Source organism: Benincasa hispida, chromosome 2 (assembly GCF_027475165.1).
Source record: "Benincasa hispida cultivar pf3 chromosome 2, pf3_genome.v1.1, whole genome shotgun sequence".
Classification (NCBI taxonomy): domain Eukaryota; kingdom Viridiplantae; phylum Streptophyta; class Magnoliopsida; order Cucurbitales; family Cucurbitaceae; genus Benincasa; species Benincasa hispida.
This window is the reverse complement of record NC_143479.1, coordinates 19,344,118-19,368,127: the sequence shown is the minus strand read 5'-3', so window position 1 is coordinate 19,368,127 and position 24,010 is coordinate 19,344,118. Positions and strand designations below refer to the sequence as shown.

Here is a 24,010-nt window from a genome sequence, read left to right as displayed (position 1 = left end):
TAATGAAACATATAAACCATATCTCTTTTTCTATTTTATGGTATTTAATGTAAATCACATTGACATTAATCCTCCATTTGATGTATCTCATACATCACACCGATTATATCATATATAATCAAATTTCCTCTTGTCAATTTGAACATTTTAAATCAACACCAAGAACTAATTCTCAACTTGAATCCATTGAGCTACCAAAGGGACCTTATGGACTTATAGCTTGAAGCTCCAACAGTACGTGAATAACTGACTAAACTTTTTAGTCACGGGATTCACCATCCGTTAACTACCAGACACTCCACTAAGGACCGACAGTTGCACTCTTCTTACTACAGATATATTTTGTGTCCATATCAACCAATCAACAGTGCGATAACCTTTCATAGATCGCTCTAAGTACAGCTGGGCCAATAACCGTTATGCCCCTGTAGTTACATCTAACTCCTTAAATACCACTGATCCCTCTAATGAACATAAGTCATAGTCCTACTATGACTGAGTCCTCTCTTCCAAAGAGAAGTTGTGGCTACTATGTTCAAGACCCAGAATCAGCCCTTAAGAGAGCAATTTATCTACTTACCCCTGCTCCAGGGAAGGAGTGCATTTCATCTTGTGTAACTAAGTTCCCAGCTCCCAAATCAGACAAATCCCCAAAAAGGTAGGCATGTTAAGTTAGAAATCTGGCTACTCTCACCCATACTAATCAAAGGACCGCCCTAAAAAACAGAAGTTCCCAAAACACTCAGGATTAAAGTCATGTCACCTATGGTCGTTTAGGTGTGATGTAAGTCTCAAGTATCAACGACGTTATATAAAGAGACTATTCATCTCGTGGTTCGGTCTTATAAAAACTCTTTGTATAGGACACCCACGCTCGCATGTCTCGACATGAATGGTCAGGATCAACCATCTGTAGTAGTTCACAACACTTGTAAACCTCTACAAAGCGGGCCGTATCCGTAGTGTCACCAAGATCAGGTATCCCTCCTTAATCCTTATACTACAAACCTTTTTAGGTTATCACTTAAAGCATGATCCACTTGTATATCTAATATACATGCTTAAGTTTACATACAATAACCATGGAGCTTTGTTTATTGGATATGAGTAAATGTCAAATAAAATAACTCTTATTTAATTCATAACAATATGTACAATTTACAAACTACAAGACTCCAGGAGAATTAGGACACCAATCCCAACAGAGATTGTGAAGGAAAAAAAGAGATTTTGGGGGCGACTAAGTGAAGAAAATGAAGAAGATGATATTTTGGATTTTTTATGTTAACTTATTTTAACAATAATAATGATGATGATGATGATGATGATGATGATATTAATACTAAACTAAATAAAAAAATACACACATATATATACATGCACATGTTTCAAGCATTTAAAGTTTAATTCCCATTTATATTTTTCTTTTTAAGTATAACAAGCCATTTTTACGTGTTTCTATATGAAAAATTGAAAACATTGAAACTATGAAGGAGAAAAAAAAATCAATTTAATTTGATAACAATATACATAAAATAATGAAAAATATTTAGATATAATTTAATTATAACAAACATTTAAACGAATCATTAGTTGGATAAAATCAAATTTAATAATAAAAGATAAATTCAAATATAAATTTGAGAGGAAAATAAGGAAGTTTTTTATTGTGATTAATTCGATAAGTAGTTAGATAAAATCTAATTTGATAATAAAATATAAATTCAAATATAATTCGGGTTAGAAAAATCAGGAAAGGAGTTCGTTCATTTATAATTACACTGTATTCATACCACAAAACCTAAGAAAGAAGCCTATCTCGTTGTAGAGGCACAATAAAAATAACAAGATAAAGTGAATACTTATTTGTTTGTCAAAAAGAAAAATTAATGGTATAATAATATAATAAGATGATAATGAAGAAAGGGTGATTAAGAAAATACAAAAAAATGATAAAGTTCAAATGAAATATACTATCCGTTACATGATAATATGTATAAAATATTAAGTAATTAAAATCCTAATCAGGATATTAAAAAAATTAATCCAAATTTAAAATAATAAAAAATGAATAAAATAATGCAAAATCTAAAGATATATTATAAATTAAAATAAAAAAATAGTGATAAACAAATTAAAGACTGTTAATTGAGACTTTTTGTTTGGCGTTCTTCTGGCTATTGGAACACCTTTAAAGTTTGTGAGTTGGATTTGTGCTTGTGTTACCTCCCCTTTTTTCTCCGTGATGAATAATGAAGCTCTAGAGGGATACTTTCCTAATAGGAAAGGGATACGGTAGGGAGATCCTCTATCTTCGTTTTTGTTTGTGGTGGTTATGGAGGTCTTATCCCGTATGTTGAACAATCCTCCTCCCTCTTTTGTGTTTCATCATAGGTGTGAGAAGGTGAGGCTAACTCACTTGTCGTTTGCGGATGACCTCATGGTTTTTTGTATAGCTGATTATGCCTCGTTGAGTTTTGTGAATCAAGTGTTAAATCAGTTTGCAAGGTTTTCTGGGTTGGTGGCCAATGTTGGGAAGAATCTATGTTTGTGGCTGGTGTTTCTAGTGATGTTGCAAGGGACCTGGCTAGGAGTATGGGGTTTGCCCTAGGGGCATTACCTGTGCGTTATCTTGGGTTGCCTTTGCTATCGGGTAGGCTAAAGGCTGAGGATTGCACCCCATTGATTCAGAAGATTATTGCGAGGATTAGGAGTTGGGTTGCGAGATCTCTCTCTTTTGCGGGGTGCATGCAGTTAGTCCGGTCAATGTTGTAGATTTTCCAGGTCTACTAGTCTAGCGTTTTTGTGTTGCCTGTTTTTGTTGGCCAGAAGGTGGATCGTATCTTACGGGCGTACTTATGGCGTGGGCAAGCTTATGGTAGAGGGGGTGTACGTGTTGCTTAGGATGAGGTTTGTTTGCCGAAATCTAAAGGAGGTTTGGGTATACACACACATCTTCCGGGAATGTAGCAGCTATTTTGAAATTGTTTTGGTTATTGCTGGTGCTGTCTAGGTCTTTATGGGTTTCTTGGATGGAGGCGTATGTGCTTTAGAGGCGATCTTTATGAGCAATTCGCTCGGAATTGGGTCGGTTGTGGTATCTGAGGGCGATATTACGTTGTTGGGATAGGCTTAAGCCGCTGGTCAGGATGTAGGTTGGTAATGGGAGGAGATGTTTTACTTGGTGGGATTTGTGGTTTCCTATGGTGTCTATCTTGGAGAATTATGGGGAGGGGGTGGTCTATGATGCTGTAAGCTATCGTGAGGCTAGACTCTCAGATTTCTTATCTGATGATGGTTGTTGCCATTGGCCTTTGTTATCTTGAGAATTGCGTGACTTGTGGGGTTTGGTTCAGGATGTAGTTCCGAGGGTGGGTGAGAAGGATAGTTGGGTTTGGGTTCTGAGCGGTAATGATCGTTTCTATGTTGCCAATGCATAGGAGAGTTTGCGTCCTAGGCATCCTAGGATGGCTTTAGCTTGTCTAGTTTGCTTTAAGGGTAATATTCCAAGACATTCATTTTGTGCCTAGTTGGCGATGAATGATAGGTTGGGCACTCGAGATTGGTTGAGAAAATGAGGATCCGTCGGTGGATAATACTTGTCTGCTTTGTTTGGGTGAGGTAGAGCCCAAGAATCATCTGTTCTTTGACTGTGTGTTTAGGTATGAAATTTGGGAGGGTTTAGTGCACTTGTTGGGTACGTCTCATATTGTATTGCTGGGTGGGATGTGGAGTTGAGTTGGGTGTGTCGGGTGGGGTCTGGTAAGGGTGTGAGGAGTAAGTTATTTAAAGTCTTTTGGTGTACGTCGATTAACTATATTTGGTAAGAGAGGAACTGAGATTGACGTCTACTGTGTTTTAGTTTATTGTCTCTATGGTTCGTGCGCGTGCTGATTTGTGGCAGATTGATCTTCATGGACTTATCTAGTTTGTCTGATTTCTTCGTTCTTTGTTTGGATTATTTTCCTATGTATGTCCAGATTCTGAGGTCCTCGGATTGTGGGGTGTTTTTTTTTCTTCTAGATGTTTTGTTATTTGTTCGTATTGTCCTTTTTGTTGGTTCTGTTTTTTTGCCATTGTGCGTCTTTGTAGGTGCTCTTTTTGCTTTAGTTCCTTGATCTTGGGCTGCGGGATCCCTCTTGTTGTTGTATAATAATATTACCTATTAAAAAAAACGGTTAAATAAGAAAGATATTGATTTATTTTAAATCAATTCGTGAAGTAGTTATCAAAATCTAACTTGAATATTAAAAATAAATTCAAATTCCAAAAGATGACGAAAATTACGGAATGATGCTCATTTTCAGTTTTGAAATTGAATATGTTAGATTATAATATGATTAATTTAGTTGTTAATTAAGCCCTCCAATTACCTTGTATTTATATCCAGGTTATTAATTAAGCCCGCAACTTACACTATATTTATATCTTAGTTATTAATAAAGCTCTACACTTAGATTGTATTTAGTATTCTGGACATACGAACCAACTAAGAAAAAGTCATGTATTATCAAAATGTCAGCTAAAATAGTGACTAAATATTAAATATGTATAATTAAATCCAATAACGTATACAAAATAATTTAAACCTTAAAAAATATAGAAAAATATTTGGTTAATTTTAAGAATATATATAAAATAATGAAAAACAATTCAAATATTTGAATAGATTTAAATTTTCATTAAATAAATGAAATTTGATAATATATGGATATTTAAAATATAAATTTGGTAGAAAATTTGGATATTTAATTCAAGTGATATTAATTCGAAAAGTGGTTAAACATAATCTAAACTAATAATAAAACGTTAACTACGTGAGGAAAATCAGGAAGGGCAATTATTTTGAGGAAGAAGATTATTTTTAGTTTTTCAAATGAATCGAATAGAGAGAAAGTTGAGAACTAAAGCATCGACAATTACCGTGTTTATAGAACTCCATCATTGTTTATGATTCTACACTTACCATATATTTGTAGTTTCATCAATAACAAAAGTTACGAACTAGACAAGAGTAAAACTGGGATTTGAAAATTTGTGTCTATGTGCATGTCATGTGAGTTGCCATAAATCTTATTATTTACCAGTTTTGCTATTTTTCAAATTCAAACTCAAGCCCCTAAAAAAATGCCCAAGCCGAAATATGCAAGTTTTTAGAACCGATGAATTTTAATATGCATGATTGTTGATTGATGTCTGATAGTTTGCTAATACATATTGAATTTATCCTCTTTGATTGATGCCCTTGATAGTGTGATGATGTACTTAGAATTTTAACATGTGTGTTGATTAACACTTGATAACTATTAACGTACTTGAAATTTTAATATAATAATAGTTGATGTATTCACAATTATGAACTAGCTAGTTAGGCAATCATCTTAATGATATACTACTAATACGCACTAATAATACATTTAATTTTATTTTATTGTGTATTGATGTACTGTTGATATACAATGCTATGCTTGAAATGAATAAAGTCCGTAATGGAAAAACACAATATGAAAATTAAGCCCGAAGTCCAATAATTGTAAGTTTTAGAAATTAAAATAATAATAATAATAAGCCTATTTCAATTGGAATAATCAAAGGCCCAAAATGCTCTACACACATGCTTTGCCTGAAAATAAGTTACTGCATATTGGTTGTGGTTAAATAAATCACTGATACATCTGCTACATTGATTATTGTTAGATATATTGTTAATACACCTATATTTTACTTCAAGTATTTGCTAATCGGTGATTGATATACTTATGTCTTATGTTTGATATTTGGATGATACACTTGAAATATTTAATATTCTTACCCATTTATATGTAATAATATGTGGATGGACTAGAGATTTAATATGTTTGTTAATTGATATCCGATATACTAATTGTACTCGTAGAAAATTTAATATGTTTGCTTATTGATGTCTGATAGATTATTATCACTCAATAATTTGATATATTGTTGATATACTAAAAAAATCGATTGATTAAAAAAATTAAAGAAGAAAAAAAAGATTGAAAAACTAAAACTTGCTTGTGGAAAAAAAAAAGAGATGCGATGGAGAAAAAATAGGAAAGAGAAAAATTGTGTGTGAATTTTGCGATAGACGCAGAGGTAAACAAGTGGAGCCACGGTCGCAAATATACAAATATATTCTGCTACCCAATGCAATATCCCTTTAATATATTTGAGAATCGTAAGAAACAGCAAAATTTGTGGGCTAAATTTATAATTTTAAAAGTCTAGGGATCAAATAGACTTTATAAAGTTAAATTATAAATTTTGTGCCTAAACTTTGAAGTTTGCCTTTATTTGGTCCATGAATCTTTAAATGTATTCAATAGGTTCTTAAGTGTTCAACTTTATTTGTGTATAATAGGTGCAAGAACTTTGAATTTTGAGTTTAACAGGTTCTTAACAAATTTAAAAATTTTAAAACTTAATTGTTCTACTAAATGTAGATTTGAATTTTATATTTAGTGGTACCCCACCCTTTACCTTTTGTGTCTAGTAGAATCATGAATCTTAAAAAAATATATATATCAAAGTTTGCAACTAAATTTATAATTCTAAATATTTTAAGATCACATAGGCACAAATCTCACGTTCACAGAGTAAATTTATAATCTGATAAAAAAAAAAGTTTATTAGAAAAGAATTTTAAAATACTACCATTTTTTCATATTTTTAGTCAAAATTTTAGCATGACACTGATCTACTAAATTTCTTAAAATATAGTCATAGATTTATATTGAAGAGTTTCCACTATGTATAAAATGTATGTTAAAATTTTACAATTAGGTATTAAAATTGTCAATTTGTAAAAGTATATAAACAAAAATGAACAGAAATCGAAAGCATCAACGTATTTACCTTCAAGTCACATTTACTTCTTTCCCTTCCCTCGGTCACAAACCTTATCTTACCTATAACACCAAGTCCTAATGTACTACTTGTCACTAATTACTACAAGAAATTTGATTTTTCTCGACATACGAAACTGTTGAGAAAAGTAAAAAAAACTGTCGGGAAAACTTTTTTCGATGACACTTTGACCGTTGGCATTATCGTCAAAAAAACCTTCCTCAACCCAAAAACCGTCATTAATGATGTATATATTACTCTACCTTATATGTCTGATTCAACATGCTTGCTTGATTCAACATGCTTGCTTGCTTGTTTACGTCTGGTAATTAGTTGTACTAATTATTCGCTCCACTCCATTGGATGTTCCATGTAATAAATATTCCCATGTAAACGTGGGCTATATCTGGCATTATGAAACCAAAGGTTTCTCTAACCTTGTTATATGCTCAACTATTCCACTTTCTCCCACCTCTTATATTAAGACATCCAAATATTGAGAGGGGAGACAAGCAATGGCTAAAGAATTCAATGCCCTCCAAGAACAAGGTACACGGTCATTGGTTTCTTGTGACTCGTCCATGAATAGTGTGGTTTGTTGTCGATGGGTGTTTCATATCAAGTTTAATCTAGACGGTACTATAGCACGTTATAAGGCTCGTCTTTTAGTCAAAGGTTATCATCAAGTTGGAGACCTTGATTTCAATGAAACCTTTAGCCCTATTATCAAGTAACCGACTATTCAGGTTATCTAGCTCTTACTACTCATCATCAAGGACCTTGAATAAGTTAGATGTCCAAAATGGCTTCCTGTATGATACATTAGAAGAAACAATATTTATGACTACCTATTAATTTTGTTAATCAATCTTGTCCAAATAATGTATTATTATTGCATAAAAGCCTATATGGACTCAAATAGGCCGCTCGTGCCTGGTTTGAATGATCCACCTTCTATTTGTTGATGCTTTGTTTTGTTACCTCCACAACTGATTCTTCCCTTTTCGTGCGTTAGATTGACTCTTCATTAATTTATCTTCTCTTATATGTTGATTATGTTATTATTACTAGTCCTTCTACTACATATATCTTCACTTTAAAACGGCAATCGATATGTGAATTTCATATTTTAGATAATAGCCATATGCGTTCTTTTTTAGTTTGGAGATTCACCCCTTATCTGATGGCCTTTTCATTAATCGGGACAAATATTTGGCTAATTTGTTCACTTCTTGAATGGGATCAACTAACTTTTACCTCACTCACATATCCACTACTATTGATATGCATACTACTGCAATTGCCTATCATGAGGTTGTTCGGGTTGATACCCTGAATTTTATGGGTCTTGTATCATTGTAATGTACAAATAATTTATTTATCTAATAAAATAAAAGGTATTTTATTTGACATTTAGTAGCATTAACCCACAAAACCAATAAACTAAGATCCAAGCTTGTCATATATAACTTATTATTTGGGATTGGTGTCCTAATTCTCCCAGTTGTCTCATAGTTTGTAAACATTTTGTACACATTGTTATTAGTAAAATAAACGTTATTTTATTTGCATTTACTCAAATCCAAAAAACTAAGATATGTGGTTATTTCATGTAACTTAAGCATATATGTGAGACATACAAGTGGATCATACCTTAAGAAATAACCTAAATGGTCTAAAGTATAAGGATAAAGAAGGGATATCTTATCCTTGTGACATTACGGATACAACCCGCTTTGTAGATGTTACAAGTGTTGTAAAGTGCTACAAATGGCCTGATCCTGACCATTCATGTGGAAACATGCAAGCGGGGGTATCCTATATAAAGAGCTTGTATAAGACTGGACCACGAGATGATTAGTCTCTTTATATAACACCGTTGATAATTGAGACTTATATTTCACTAAAATGACCATAGGTGACATGACCTTAATCCTGAGTGAGTTGGAAACTCTTGCCTATAAAGGTGGTCCTTTGATTAGTATGGGTGAGAGTAGCCAGATTACCAACTCAACAAGCCTACCTTTTTGGGATTCGTCTGATTAGGGAGCTGGGAACTCAGCTACACAAGACGGAATTCACTCATTCCCCGAAGCAGGGATAAGTAAATAAATTGATCCATTAAGGGCTGATTCCGGATCTTGAACATAGTGGCCACACCCTCTTTTTGGAAGAGAGGACTCAATCATAGTAGGACTATGACTTATTGTTCATTAGAGGAATCAGTGGTACTTAAGAAGTTAGATGTAACTACAAGGGCAAAACGGTAAATTGGCTCAATTGTACTTACGAGCGATTTGTGAATGGTCATTGCACTGTTGGTTGGTTATATGGACACATAAATATATCTATAGTGCGAAGAGTGTACCTATCAGTCTTTAGTGGAGTGATCGACAGTTAACGGATGATGGATCTCGTGACTAAAGAGTTTAGTTAGTTATTCACGTACCACTGAAGATTCAAGCTACATGTCCATAAGGTCCCCTTGGTAGCTCAATAGATTCAAGTTGAAAATAAGTTTTTGGGTTAGTTTGAAATTTTCAAAGTAACAAGAGGGAATTTTATTATATATGATATAATTAAATTGATTATATGTGATATAATTGATTTGATGTATTAGATACATTAATTGAAGGAATCGATATAAATATGATTTATATTAAATAAAGGAGAAAAGAACTATGGTTTAAATATTACATATGATGTGATATTAAAACTATAGGTTATAAATATAATATGATAAGTTAGTTATTATATTTATTTATAATAAAAACAATTATAAGATAATTATTTGTTGGTTATATCTTTTCTCAATCAACCGTGCAAGTGGGAGGTTAATTTCAATTTTGAATAATTGAAGGATAAAATGAAAAAAGTTTTCATTTTATAAATGATCACTTCATTTTTAGTGAATAACTTATAGTTTACTCACGAGAGACTACATGATAACCCTCTAGTGAGAGCCTAAACAATTGTGTAAACGATCTAGCGAGATTTACTAAACGATCATATAAACGATCTAGCAAGATTTACTAAACGATCTAGCGAGAGACTAAACGATCGTGTAAACGATTGAGCGAGATACTAAATGATCGAGCGAGATTTTCTTTGCTAGACGATCATGTAAAAGATTGAGCGAGAGACTAAACGATCGGCTATACGATTCTCACAAGAGCGAGATTTACTAAACGATCAACTATTATCAGTCTATGCGATAGACAAAACCTTTCTCCCACTTACTTGATCGTGTAGTTTGATCGTTTTTTTCCTTCTTTCCTCTACCAAATTCACACAAAGTCCACACCTCATGGATTCTCACTCCGAGAATACCAAGGTTGCCGAGTGGTAGTGTCAAAAGGTTGATGTTCAAGGAGCATATTGTTCGTGATTGTAATAACAGCGAGAGGTTATGTCACACCCTGCCCCGAGCCCGCCTCTTGAGCCCAAGGGGAGGCACGACGGACTATAGATACCACCTTTTTGTGATATCTACTGCCCATCTGAACCTCTTTACTTCACTTAGTAAACTTTAAGTCAAGGAGATAACAACTACTGATTAAGTAGGCCCATCTTATTATAGTAATGTAATGTTTATACAAATCCAAGTCTTAACTACAAAGTTTACAAAAACTACTCTTAAACCCTCCGAAATGTGACTGTGGCTTGTGGCAGACCTTGACCTTAGCAGCATTCTGGAACTCCTCACCTTTTGCTACTTGGGAAGAAAAACATGAAATAACAGAATGAGCTTCACAAAGTTCAGTGAGTGGTAAGCAACTTCTAGAGTCTATTTCAACTCATAATAACAAGCATATCATAAATACGAGGTTAATACTCAAACCTCAACTTTGAATGATTTTGATCTCTATCTACTCGCACGGTAGATAGTTAACTGATAACTACTTAGCATGAGTCTATTCTTTACCTACACACATGGTAGATAGTTAACTGTTACTAATTATAAACGCTTACTCTTTTGTATTCCCTTTGTTCCCTATGTGCACATAGCTCCCCGATTATGGGCTCAGAAGCTAGATCCCTCAGCCCTCTGACCATCCCATACGAGGTTCCTCCCACAAGCTCAAGAACTAGACCTCTCGGTCCCCTGGCCATCCTATGAGGTTCTGCTCTCGGGCTCAAGAACTAGGTCTATTGACCTCCTGACCATCCCAATCACATAATCTCATTCTCATGCTATTTACTCATTCATAACATCAACATATATAATTTACTTTAAAAGATATGCATAAGACTTAAAAGAATATACCACTCACCTTGATTAGGATAGGAATCTTCCTCTTTAGAAGTTCCTTGATCACCTCGGGCTCCCTTTTCAATCCTAAGATCCAGATTCAGTTTTAAGCTTAGATTACTCATAATTATAAGCCTTATCTCGAGATACTTCCTTCAACAAACATTCTCTAAATGTCTCAAGACTGGCCCAAACTTACCCGGCAGCTTGACTCTTCTGTCTTTTCCTCACTCTCTAGTCTGATTCCTTGGAGCTTCTTCTTCAATAGCCCTACTCTAAAAACTAGACTCTCAGAGCTTTTATGTGGCTTTAGAATCACTCCAAATGCATGAGTATTCTGGGAGATATCCTCATCCGATGTTGATGCTACTTCTAGTCTTTATTGTCCGCCAGCATCTCCTCTTCTTGGAACTTCATAACCGATGCATGATCTCACTCCCAATGCATGGTCTCTTTCAAATCCATCCTCTAACACTATTCCTCACGCTCTTTGAAGAGGTTTTAACTTATGAATGGAAGAGACATCTTGTAGTGGTATTTATAAGCCAAAGGAAACGATCCTTATAATTTTTACCAAGCCTCCAACGCATGGCACCTTCTACTTTGGGGTATTTGCACCATGTTTTGCTACCACCTACTCTCTTGCCATTCACCTACTCCCATGCCACACACCTACTTGAGTTGTCCTCCTCATGCATAATACTTCCCTTGCATAAATATTTATTCATCCACTCCTACTAACTCAAGTCTATCCATCTCTCTGTACAACTATTTATCCGGATGAGCTCATCAGCCTTGCGTAAAACAAGCCTCAGCATCGCTCCATCGCTTAGTTCCTACATCTATCGCTTAGCTCCAACGCCCATCATGTAGCTTAATCATTTAGTAAACGATCCTGCTCTCAACGATTTCGCGCATGGCCTATCGCTTAGCTATTGCGCCCATCGTTTACCTCCATTGTTTAACGCCGACTCCTTATCGTCTAACGCGTTTGCCTATCGCTTAACATCATTGCCCATCGCTAAGCATTCTGCCTATCATGTAGCATGTCTGCTCATCGTTTAGCGCAGCACGGCTATCGTCTAGCACCCACGCCCATCGCGTAGTGCCATCGTGTAGTCCATCACTTAGCGTCAGCGCACCGCTTAACGCTTAATGCTATTGTATAGTGCTATCGTTTAACGCTATCGTCCAGCTTCTACGCTTATTGTCTAGCGCTTACACTAATCGCGTAGTACTTTGCCTATCGTATAGTCCGACCGTCTAGCACGTCACTTCTCATCGTTTAATGCCGTGCGTATCTACACGATCATCTAGCGCATCGCTTAGCTCCGTGTATTTACTATATGATCGCCTATCTCATTGTGTAGCGCCGCTCATTTGCTACATGATCGCTTACCTCATCGTGTAATGTCGGTTATTTGTTACACGATCGTCTACCCAGTGCCTTGCGCTCAACATCTCGCTCTCTCTGCTCTTGTTCATGCATTCTCAACGCATGAGCAACTCTTAGTAATGCCTCTTGCCAACGCTTCGGCCAATCATTTGTTCAACCTCACAAGCTCACTCATGGTTGCCTTCGGCTTCATACTATACTTTAACTTCATCTCATATGTTAACACTAAACGCATGGTTCCTTTTGACTTTACACTTAGCCAAATTTCACCAATTAAGGCTTAACTCTAAAATTACTCAAGGAAAATCTATTTAACACTTAGAAATTTCCTTCTCTCCAACATAGGATTTAACTTTCACTTAGTTAATTCCTTTAATTACCTGCTTAAGTAGGAAAAATGAAAATCCAGGTTTCATAGGTTGGCTAGACCATTGCTCACGAGAGCGAGATATTGTTGTGCGATTGCTCATGAGAGTGAGAGATTTCCAAAAGAAGAGTTCTTCAAGGTATGTCTCTCAATTCTTGTTGTATTTAGTTAAGATAGCATGTTGTAATTTTCTTTATAATGTATAACTATTCTTGTATGTTTGTGAATCCATTTATTCTTGCATAATGGCTTGGAAAGATCTTGCTTCCGCTAATGGAGATCTCTATTTAGATTTCCTTCAACTTAAACATATATGTAGAGACATACAGGTGGATCATGTTTAAGAGATAACCTAAACGGTCTGTAGTAGATGAATAAGGCTGGATACCTTATCCTGGTGATACTACGAACACAGTTCGCTTATAGTTGTTACAATTGTTATAAAGTGCTATAAATGACCTGATCCTAATTATTCATGTGAAGACATGTAAGCGCGGGTGCTCTATACAAAGAGTTTGTATAAGATTGGACCACGAAATGAATAGTCTCACTATATAACACCGTCGATAGAAGAGACTTACATTTCACCAAGATGGCCATAGGTGACTTAACTTGAATCCTGGTGAGTTGTGAATTCCTACCTATGAAGGCGGTTCTTTGATCTGCATGGATGAGAGTGGACAGTATCACCGACTCAATATGCCTTCCATTTTGGGGATTCGTCTAATAAGGAATTGGGAACGCAACTTCATAAGATGGAATTCACTCCTTCCCTATTGTTAGGGTAAGTAGAGAAATTGCATCCTTAAGAGCTGATTCTGGGGCTTGAACAATGTGGCACCACACTCTCACTTAGCCCGAGAGGGGTTTGGTCATAGTTGAACTATGACTTATTGTTCATTAGAGGAATCAATGGTACTTAAGGAGTTAGATGTAACTATAGAGATAAAATGGTAATTTTGGCCCAGTTGTACTTACAAGCAATTTATGAAGGATCAACGCACCGTTGATTGGTTATATCCAATGGACACAGAAATATATTTGTAGTGCGAAGAGTTGTCGGTCTTTAGTGGAGTGGCTGATAGTTAATGGAAGTTGGTAATTTAATTAAAGAGTTTAATTAATTAACCAAATACCATTGGAGCTTCAATCTATAAGAGTCTATCAGGTCCCCTCAGTAGCTCAACTAGGATTATTAATAATCAAATTAATTTTGGACTAATTCGAGTTGTTCAGATTAATTGAGAAAATTAATTATATGTGATATAATTAATATAAATTAATTATACGTGATATAATTAATATAATGTACTTAATATATTATAATATAAAGTTTTATTTATGAGGAAATGAATATTTGAATATGATTCAAATATTAACTATATGAATATGATTCATATAAATACTATTGGTTAAATTTAATATGAATTTGATTCATATTAAATACTATAGGTTGAATGAGAGAATATTAAACCATAGGTTATATTATATGCAATATAATATAAACTATAACTTATATGTTATATTGGATATGACATATACTTTTAATATATGATATATATAGTAAATTAGTTATTATATGTCTATGTTGATATATTAAATTGATTTAAATTTGAAATTTATTTTTAATTTTTAATTTTATATTAATTAAAATGAGGGAGTTATTTTTTTCATAACTTTGTCCCCCTTTATTCTCTCAAATCGTGGAAGTGGGGGATGTTTTTGCATAGAGATTAATTTAGATTTAATCTCCTCTCTTGAGGCTCACATAGAAGATAGAAGGAGAACTGCTTTCTCAATTGAACGCTCTATAACTTTTCCTCTCTCAAGATTTTTTTCTTAGCAAAATTAATCACGAAGCCCACTCCTCTCGTGGATTCTCATCCCTTTAGAGGATAACAAAGGAATCTAGTGGTGGTGTCTGACCAATCGAGATTTGGCATTGTCGTGTTCTTGGTTTGTATTCCAAGGAGATAGTTGAGTTTGTGATCAGAGAGAAATTCATGAAGGTTTTTTGTGACTACAAAGGTAAGTAATACTTAACCCTAATTTCTTATCTTATCTATATTGAAACATGATGTATTTTTAAAATTCATATGATTTTCGTCTTCTGAATTTTAATCGTTTCTATAAAATAAAACAATTAGAATCCGATCCGCTTCCACTATGGATGTTCACGCATTCATTAGAGGTGACCTTTTATTATCACTGTGCTGGTTCTCTTCAGTATATCACATTCGCTTGGCCTGGTATTGTCTTTTTTGTGAATTGTATGAGTCAATTCATGTAGACCTTTACTGTTGATCATTTCATGCGATCAAACATACTCTTAAGTTTCTATGTGGTACTAAAAAATTTGGCATTCTTTCTTGGTCTAGTGATTTATCTCTGATTGCCTTTTATCATGCTAATTGGACTATTGATGCATTTGATCAACAATCCACCACTACCATATGTTAGTCTACAAAGAAACACAAACTATCTCTTGGTCTTCTACTAAAGTTGAATATCAGTCCCTTGCCACTACTACCGTAGATCTCTACTAGCTTCGTCAATTGCATTGTGTTCTACATATCTATTTAACTGAAACCTTGGTCTTGTGGTGTGACAACATATCCTCTATTTCTCTTGCCAACAATCATATTTTTCATATCTGAATATAGTATATTGAAATTGACTATATCATTTTGTTTGAGAAAATAATTTCTTGTAAGGATATCATCGTTTCGTTTGTTTCTTTCAAAGATCAAGTGGTCAATTTATTCACCAAAGGTCTTTTTTAGCAAACTTTCTTATTTTACCATAAACTAATGACTTCTCTACCTTCATGTATTTGAGGGGTATATTAGAATACTAGTTGTAATAGGTTTTGGCTTTGAATTATTCCCTTTTTAACTTATTCCTTAATCTTCTACATGATTCTAGGGGATGAGTTTGTTTTACTCTAATAAATAGGGATCTTGTCGTCATGAAATCATATTGAGGAATACGAATTCATTTTACTCACCAAAGTTCATTTAAAATGATTTGGGATCTTTTACGAGAATAATTATTTTATACCACTGTCAAACGTCACAATTTAAATTAAAAGATAATTTTAATCATGTCAAAATTAAGAAAAATATTCAGTGAGATTGCATTGTAATAACAGTTTTTCATTGTTGAATATATATGGGACATAACTATTTTAAATTTTAGATAATAATACATTTTTTATTCATAGATTTTGATTTTAGTTTCTATTTGGTTCATTTTGAAAATTTAATCTTTAAGTTTTGAGTTTTGTTTTAATTTAGTCCATAAGTTTCAAAATTGTACAATTTTATCCTTGAAATTTGAATTTTGTTTCAATTTAGTCCATAGATTTTAAGATTTTACATTTTTAACCTCAATTTTTCATGAACGTCAATTTCTATGAATTAATTAAAAATAATTAGAAGTGAAATTTAAATTAAATTTAAAAAGTGATAAAAAAACAAGTAAAACTTAGTTATTTATAATTTTTTTAACGATTTTTTATTTATTAACATAAATTAACTCCAAAAGACGGAAAGTGAGTATTTAGTAAAAAAAATTGAAATTAAAAGTGTAAACCTCGAGACATAGGGATCAAATTGAAACAAAATTCAAATATCAAGGGTAAAATTGTAACAGTTCAAAATTTATGGACTAAATTAAAACCAAACTCAAAACTTAAAAAACTAAATATGTAGCATATTGAAACTTAAGATTTAAATAAAAACTAAACCAAAAACGAGGGATCAAAAAATATTTTTCCCTAAATTTTATATCCCATCTCTTTTACAAAACATATCAATTCTTAATCAATATCAGACCATTATAATTACCTAACAGATTATGGGTGAAACTAGTTATTCGTCCAAAATCACACTCAAGTATGATTAGGCAGCTTTGGAGATTCCCAGTTTTGCTTTATTAAAAAAATATATAATAAATCAGTTCAAGAGAAATAAAAGAATACTTAAAAAAAGTAAACCAAAAAATAAAATAAAATAATGGAACAAAATTATTGACCGATATCATTCCCTTTATTTTTTAAAAAAGGAGACCATAAGCATTTGTCGGCTCTATGCGGAGCCCACCGCACCACGCTGAGAAATTGGGCGGCAATATAGCCGTTACAGTCACAACCAACGGATAACGACCTTTTGAAATACACTTTTGAATCCTCCAAAATTATTTATTTATTTATTTTTACAAAAACAACTCTTACTTCTCCAACATTCAAAGAACTATAATCATCAATTTAAGTAATCATTTACGATCACAAGTCAAAATTATCTTTCTAATTAATTATTAAAAATATTTACACCCAATTAAAATTTGACACATGTCTAATTGTTTTAAGAAAATGATTAAAAATATATTTTTTATGTATGCATGAAAAGAGGAGTATAGAACTTAGTACAATTTAGACTACACCTAAATATTATTCTTATTTATTTGTTATTTTGTAGAATCTTTTTATTTTCACGATTTGAAATTTTAATGGTGAATCAATAACTATTAATATGTGTGAAAAAAATATAAATATTTTAAAGAAATGAATTTAAATTTATGTTTATCCACTTATTGTCTATGTGAGATTAAACATGAAGTATATATCTACTGGATTAGACACATATACATATAAAAAAAGAGATGAAAATTTGGAGGAAGAAAAACGAGCGTGGCCTTCTCTTTTTAATATATATTATTGAACGTATGTCAATTACTGATGTCCATTTATCCTGCGGGGACCTGCCTCAAACAGGACGGAGAATCCCCGATTACACGAGGAATGGATGAGGGAGCGGGGATAATTTTTTCCCCGTCCCCGCTCTGATGAATATATTATATAATAATAAGTACTATTATTATTATTATTATTATTATTATTATTATTATTATTATTATTATTATTATTATTATTATTATTATATAAATTGAATATAGTTTATAATAATAATTATTATAATTTCTTATATACTTTTTACAAAAGTTGTGATATGAAAAGTTAGTTATTTTCTAATTTTCATTTCGTATTTTAATATATTTATAGATTGTTTTAACATTTAAAACTTTCTACCTTAAACCATAAATGTTATAGTATTTAAATGAAAAATTTGACTATGATATTGTAATATTTAAATTTTAACTTTTAGAAATTATAGGATTAAATTATATTTTTACACATATAATAGTATTATTTTTATAATAAATATTTATATTATTTTTTAAATGAAAATTTTATTGAAAATAACTCATTTAATATATATAAATTTAACTTGTGATAATTTTTTTTAATAAAAGAATATATTTTATATGTATATTTTTTTCTCGTCGAGAAATTAGCCTCAAGTTGCTCTTAATAAATTAGCATTTTTAAAAGATAATTGTATGAATCTTGCTCTCGCCTTTATTTGATTAAAAAAATGACTTTATGACGTTTAATATTTATACACCAAATCCGTTTTCGGCAGGAAAACAAGCACCTCACTTAACTTAATTGAATTTACCAAAAAAAAAAAAAAAGTAAGCCTTTAAATTAAATTTATATAGGTCTATTAGTTGATAGATTGTATAAAATTATTTGATATTATATATTACCAGTTTACATATTTGAAACATATCTAAAGTATTTACCGATTATGTAATTTTAAAAAATAATTTAGAAAATTTCTATCATTAAAATTAATATAAATATAGCTAACAATTTTTTTATACATAAAAATAACTAACATGGACAAAACTAGTGTATGGTATATTTTGCAACTTGACACATTGACCTAATCCTGAATTTTAAAAAAAGAAAAAAAAAAACATAACTTTAAATTAAATTTTTATAAGTTAACAAAAAAAAAAAATTGTTCAAGAATCAATATCTATTTCCTAATAGAAATCATAGGGCTCTTAAGAAGAAAATTGATATAAAATGACATTATTTAATAGTGTAATGTAGTTATGTTTATTAATTGCATGGTATTAAATTCACGTCATGTCAATATCTCCATCAATATTTCTATATCTCCATAAATTTGACATTAACATAAAAAGTGAATCGACATTTTCATTATATCGTAGACAAAAAATTCATATCTCATTTAAAATAAGCAACAAAATGATACTAATATGAAAATAATATAAATAATAGACATTTTAACTTGATAGAGTATAAAATGTTTATTTATTAAAATAAATATATTTTCTTATTTTGTATATTTATAATAGGCAGATTTTCAAAAATAGAAAAATAAAGGAAAATATTTAAACAAATAGTAAAATTTAATCATAACTATGATAGACATTGTTATCAATGTTTTTCACAGATAGATGTTGATAGAGTCAATCACCGCTTATCAATGATGGAAACTAATACAAGGCTATCATTGATAAACGCTCATAAAAATCTATCAGTAATAGAAATTGGTAGAAGTCTATCATTGGTACTATCAGTGATAAAAATGGATACAAATCTATCAATGTTTTTTTTTGCTATTTTTATAAATAGTTTGATTTTTTTTCTATCTGTGAAATATTTTCTTTACAATATTATAGAGCAATTTTTATCAATGTCAATATTTTATCGATATTTTCATCAATATTTTTTTTATAAAATTGATACCTCGATATTTCCACTGACTTCGAAATTTTAATCCTTGAAGAGTATGAAGTAGAATAACAAAATCAATACTATAATAATAATAATAATAATAATAAGAGAAAAAGTACTAAATTAATACAAAAAAAAATTAAAGGGAGAAAAAAAAAATATATATATATATATAAAAAAAGCCTTTTGTGGGGGAGCTGCCGCGTTTGCTTTTCAAGATAAGACAGCACTTTTGCTTATTTTCCACCTAAAAATATCACTCTCCACTTTTACAAATTGAGTGCATATCACATATTAACTTTGTATTGAAATTAATGGCAACAACTTTTTTCTTTCTTTCTTAAACAACTTTCCCCCACCTTCTAATCTATCGACCTTTAATTCTCTAATAGTGACAAAGTTGTAATTCCAATTACTATGCCATTCTTAATAAAAATTATGACTTGGATAACATTTTAAACATTGGATATTGAAATTTAGGATACAAATAACTTCTGAAAACTAAATATTCAAATCTAACATTATAATGTCATATCTTTTTTTTTTTTAAGAAAAAGGAAATTCAACTAATTGTTGATACTTTTTTATATAATTGTCCATTCTATTTATGATTATAGCTTTTTTTTCTTAAGATGAAAAAATTTCAATATATTGAATTTCTAGGACCACATACGTAACGTTATAAATTTTAGTATTATTTAGATATAAAAATAATGCAAAAATAGAGACTAATTTCTTTGAGACTAACGTCTTAATCATTTTCAAAATTCAATACACTTCTTATTTGTTTTGTTGTTGTGATAAAATTGAACATAACAAAATAGATTAAATGCGAGAAAATACTAATAAAAATAGGTAAAAATGAAAGTAGATTTGAGCTGAAATAAGAAAAATGTCAACTAATGATTGAGCCAACCAAATTTAATCAACATCCTCAATAAGAAAAAGAAAAATCCTATAAATATTTTTTGCCTCTAATTTTTTTATTTTATTTTCTACTTTTATATTAATTTTTTTATTTTCAAAATCTAAACCGAATTTAGAAAAAAAAAGTAGTTAATTTTTTTTTTTAAAAAAAAGTTAACCGAGAATTCGACTCTTTTACTTAAGAAAGATTTAAATCATACTTGTGAAGAAAAAGAATTAAATTTCAAAAACCAAAAATTAAACACCAAAAACCCATTTAATAACTATTTGGTTTTTGAAAATTAAGCATATTTCCTTTAAATTTCTTAATGATTAGCATTTTTCTTTTAAGTAAATGACTCAATTTTTTAGTAAATTCTACAAATAAAATCAAGTTTTAGAAAAATATTTTTTTAATTTTCAATATCGGGCTTTTTTTTTAAAAAAAAATATTAGTAAAAATTAGATATACGTTTATAAGTTTAATTTTCTTTTTTTTAAAAAATAAATAATTACAAAATGAGGCTCAAATTATGATTAAATAGAATCTTATTTATTGTCTTTATAAATAGGTTATTATAATTTCATAAGGTAACTTAACTCCGACTCAAATTAAAAATGGTGTCATTATTTTGCTAGACTTTGTCATATCATAATGTTGATGTGTCTTAGAAACGCGTGTGGTAGCAATTTTAAAATTACTCAATACAAGCTTACTTTTGCTTATAAAGCGAAGCAATGCCGTTGGCCCGTGGGGACTAACAAAAAAAATCCCATTTCTTTTTTCTTTTTTTCAATCCATTTTTGTTTAAATTTCAAATACTTTAAAAATATGTAAACATTTTTTTTTTTTCTGTTTTAAATTGTGGGTATCAGTTTTTGTTGCAAATCTCACGCTTGTCCGTATCCAATCGATCACTCCTTCCTCTGATCTGTAGCGTCCAAAAACGCCATTTTCTCATTCAATGAATGTGTGGACTCTGATTTGGCTTCATATTTTGTATTTTTTCCTCTTCTTTCTTTCTTCTTCTCTTTAATTTTTCGACTTGGTTTCCCTCCGAAATTCGCTGCAATCCCTGTCTTCATTACCAGGTGAGTTCATCTTCTTGTTCTTCTCTTTCATGGCGGTTTTTCATTTTTGTGTGTTTTGCAGAGATCTTTTTGCTAAAAAACTTTAAACCCCTTTTGTCTGTTTATTCGAAATCATTAACAAAATCGGTGAAACTAAAAACCCCTTTAATCTGTTTATGGTAAATCATTAACAGAAAGGTTGAAATTAATTTGACCCCATTAGTCTGTTTCTGGGAAATCATTAACAAAAAGGTTGAAATTAATCATCCCCTTTAGCTTGTTTCTGGGATATCATTAACAAAATGGTGGAAATTAATCAACCCATTTAACAAAAACGTTGATACTTGTAAACCCCTTTAGCCTGATTTTGGTAAATCGTTTTGAGTGTTTGATTTTTATGGAGTTTTCTAACGATACCCTTTCTACAAATCTTTTCTGATGTCCATTTTCTTTTGTATTTATGATTCTGGGGATTTTAGATCGGCCTGTCTCGGTCTGAGGTTGAGGATTGTTTGGGTTAGCAGAATCCGGGGGTATTTGTTTGCTAAGAGAAAAATTTATAAAGTTCTTGCTGGTTGTATCTGAAAGGGAGACTGCAATGGCTGAAAGTGGTTCAGAAACTGAGATAAAAGGTGTAAAAGAAGCACTCGGAACTGGACAACAGCTTCTACAGAAGCTTTATTTAGAGCTTGATAAAGAAAGAGAAGCCTCAGCTTCTGCAGCAAGTGAAGCTTTATCAATGATTCTGCGTTTGCAAGAAGAAAAAGCTGCTATGAAGATGGAAGCAAGTCAATATCAGAGAATGGCAGAGGAAAAAATTTGTCATGCTGAAGAGCATCTCACTGGTCTTGAAGAAATGATACTTCAAAAAGAAATGGAAATTGCTTCTCTTGAATTTCAAGTTCAGGCTTATAGGTATAAACTCTTGAGCTTGGGTTGCCCTGATTTAGGTCCTTGTGAACCTAAATTTGCTGATCAATTTCTACTTCAAAAGAAGGATTTGGTCTCTAATGGAGAATTTGGTGTAAGTGGCAAGGTGAGAAGAGCAAGGTCTTTGCCTCCTCCGACTCAATTTGATGAATTGTATGACAGAGAAGACGCTGCAGAAACGGAGACATATGAGATTCTTAAACCTGATTGCTACCACCCGAGTATTGAGGAACGTCCTAACCATTGCTCGTGGGAACAGATTGAGATGTTAGATGAACAAATAAAAGAGATATCTGATTCTAAAGGAAGTAGTGAAGATAGATCTGAAAGTTTGAATGTTGGGTTTGTTGTTTGCCCCTCAAGCATTCAAGATAAACCTGATGAGTTAAGAGGAGTTAAACCTGATGTAAGCCCGAAATGTTCTAGTTCTTCAAGTGTTCAAGATATTTTTGAGATCCCAGAGGCTAACCTGGATTTTAAAGCTTGTCAAAATCGAATCCAACTTCAGAAAAAGTTGATTTTTGAAGGCGAAAATGGACTAGGAAATCCAGATCCAGTGCCGACTGAACCATTCAAACTGCACCATAAAGATGAGCAAACCAGGGCAAAGAAAGCTTCTAGTTGCAAAAATCAGAAGAACAAATCATCAAAACTAAGGAGAGGAAAAGCTATAGGCTCTGGCACGATTCCTGCTCGTCAACAAATTGATGAAATTGTTGCCGAGTCTCAACCTTTTCAACAACTTTGTCACATAATAGAGAAGCTTGAACAAAATAAAACTAGTGCAAGGCAAGAGATTACTGGTACAGGGGTAGGGGAGCTGCTGAAGGAGATACAAGAACAGCTGAATTCTATTCAATCTGAGATGAAAAGTTTGCAAATCAAGCAGGGTCCTGCACAGAAGAACTCGTTGTTCGATCTTCTGCAAGAGGTATATGCTGTTTTCTTCTTTCCCTTTTCATTAGTCAAGGCTTCCATTAATAATATGTGCTGAAAATTTACTGAAACAATACCATTTTTTTGAATGGACAGGCAATGCTGCACTGTTGGTTTTGATCAAGCATTGTGTTATCTTCTACCTTGTCAGCCTACATCCATAAAGTTTAACAAAAGTTTTGGTTTTGACTGTGAGTTTGGTTGATGATTCTGATTTAGTGTGCGTTTGATTTTCTTGACTGGATTTTAGTTCATAGACTGTATAAAATGTATAGGTCAGATGCTATACTGTATATAAATCAAAAAAATGACGGGAGTGGAGCATGTCCTTAGCAGAAATGTATCAAAGTACTTGTTCATTTGCCTCTAAATCTGGAGTGAAATACAGTTGTCTGTTTTGTTACTGAATTTTGTATCCCATCCCATATTGTTTTGAAGTTTTTAGTTTTATAAGTGAGATGAGATATTGATTCCTTTAGGTAAGGGACCACGCCCTTAGCTTATCTCCATAATAATATATAATATTTTCCATTTTGGATATAAGTTTTTATAGTTTTATTTTTTGTTTTGTCCAAAAAGTTGTGTACGGTTGAAAATAGTTGCTCTCGTTTATATGCTCTTGATATCTTGTTTATCTAACTAATGTGGTACTTTAGTTGCACTTCCAACACTTTA

At 31.9% G+C, this 24,010-nt stretch overlaps 1 protein-coding gene across 1 annotated transcript; it reads left to right on the top strand.

Moving 5' to 3' along the window:
- The first annotated feature begins 21,032 nt into the window (after positions 1–21,032).
- On the top strand, positions 21,033–23,743 carry LOC120070540 (uncharacterized). Its single transcript, XM_039022328.2, has 3 exons — positions 21,033–21,490; positions 21,949–23,330; positions 23,432–23,743. The coding sequence occupies exons 2-3, from the start codon at positions 22,068–22,070 to the stop codon at positions 23,453–23,455; spliced, it is 1,287 nt and encodes a 428-aa protein (XP_038878256.2). The 5' UTR covers positions 21,033–21,490; positions 21,949–22,067; the 3' UTR covers positions 23,456–23,743.
- The last annotated feature ends 267 nt before the right edge of the window (positions 23,744–24,010 follow it).

Excerpts from the sequence above, each read along its gene's own strand:
- LOC120070540 (XM_039022328.2), top strand. The coding sequence starts at position 22,068 with ATGGCTGAAAGTGGTTCAGAAACTGAGATAAAAGGTGTAAAAGAAGCA. Across the intron at positions 23,331-23,431 it reads TGTTCGATCTTCTGCAAGAG|GCAATGCTGCACTGTTGGTT; the intron begins GTATATGCTGTT and ends TTGAATGGACAG.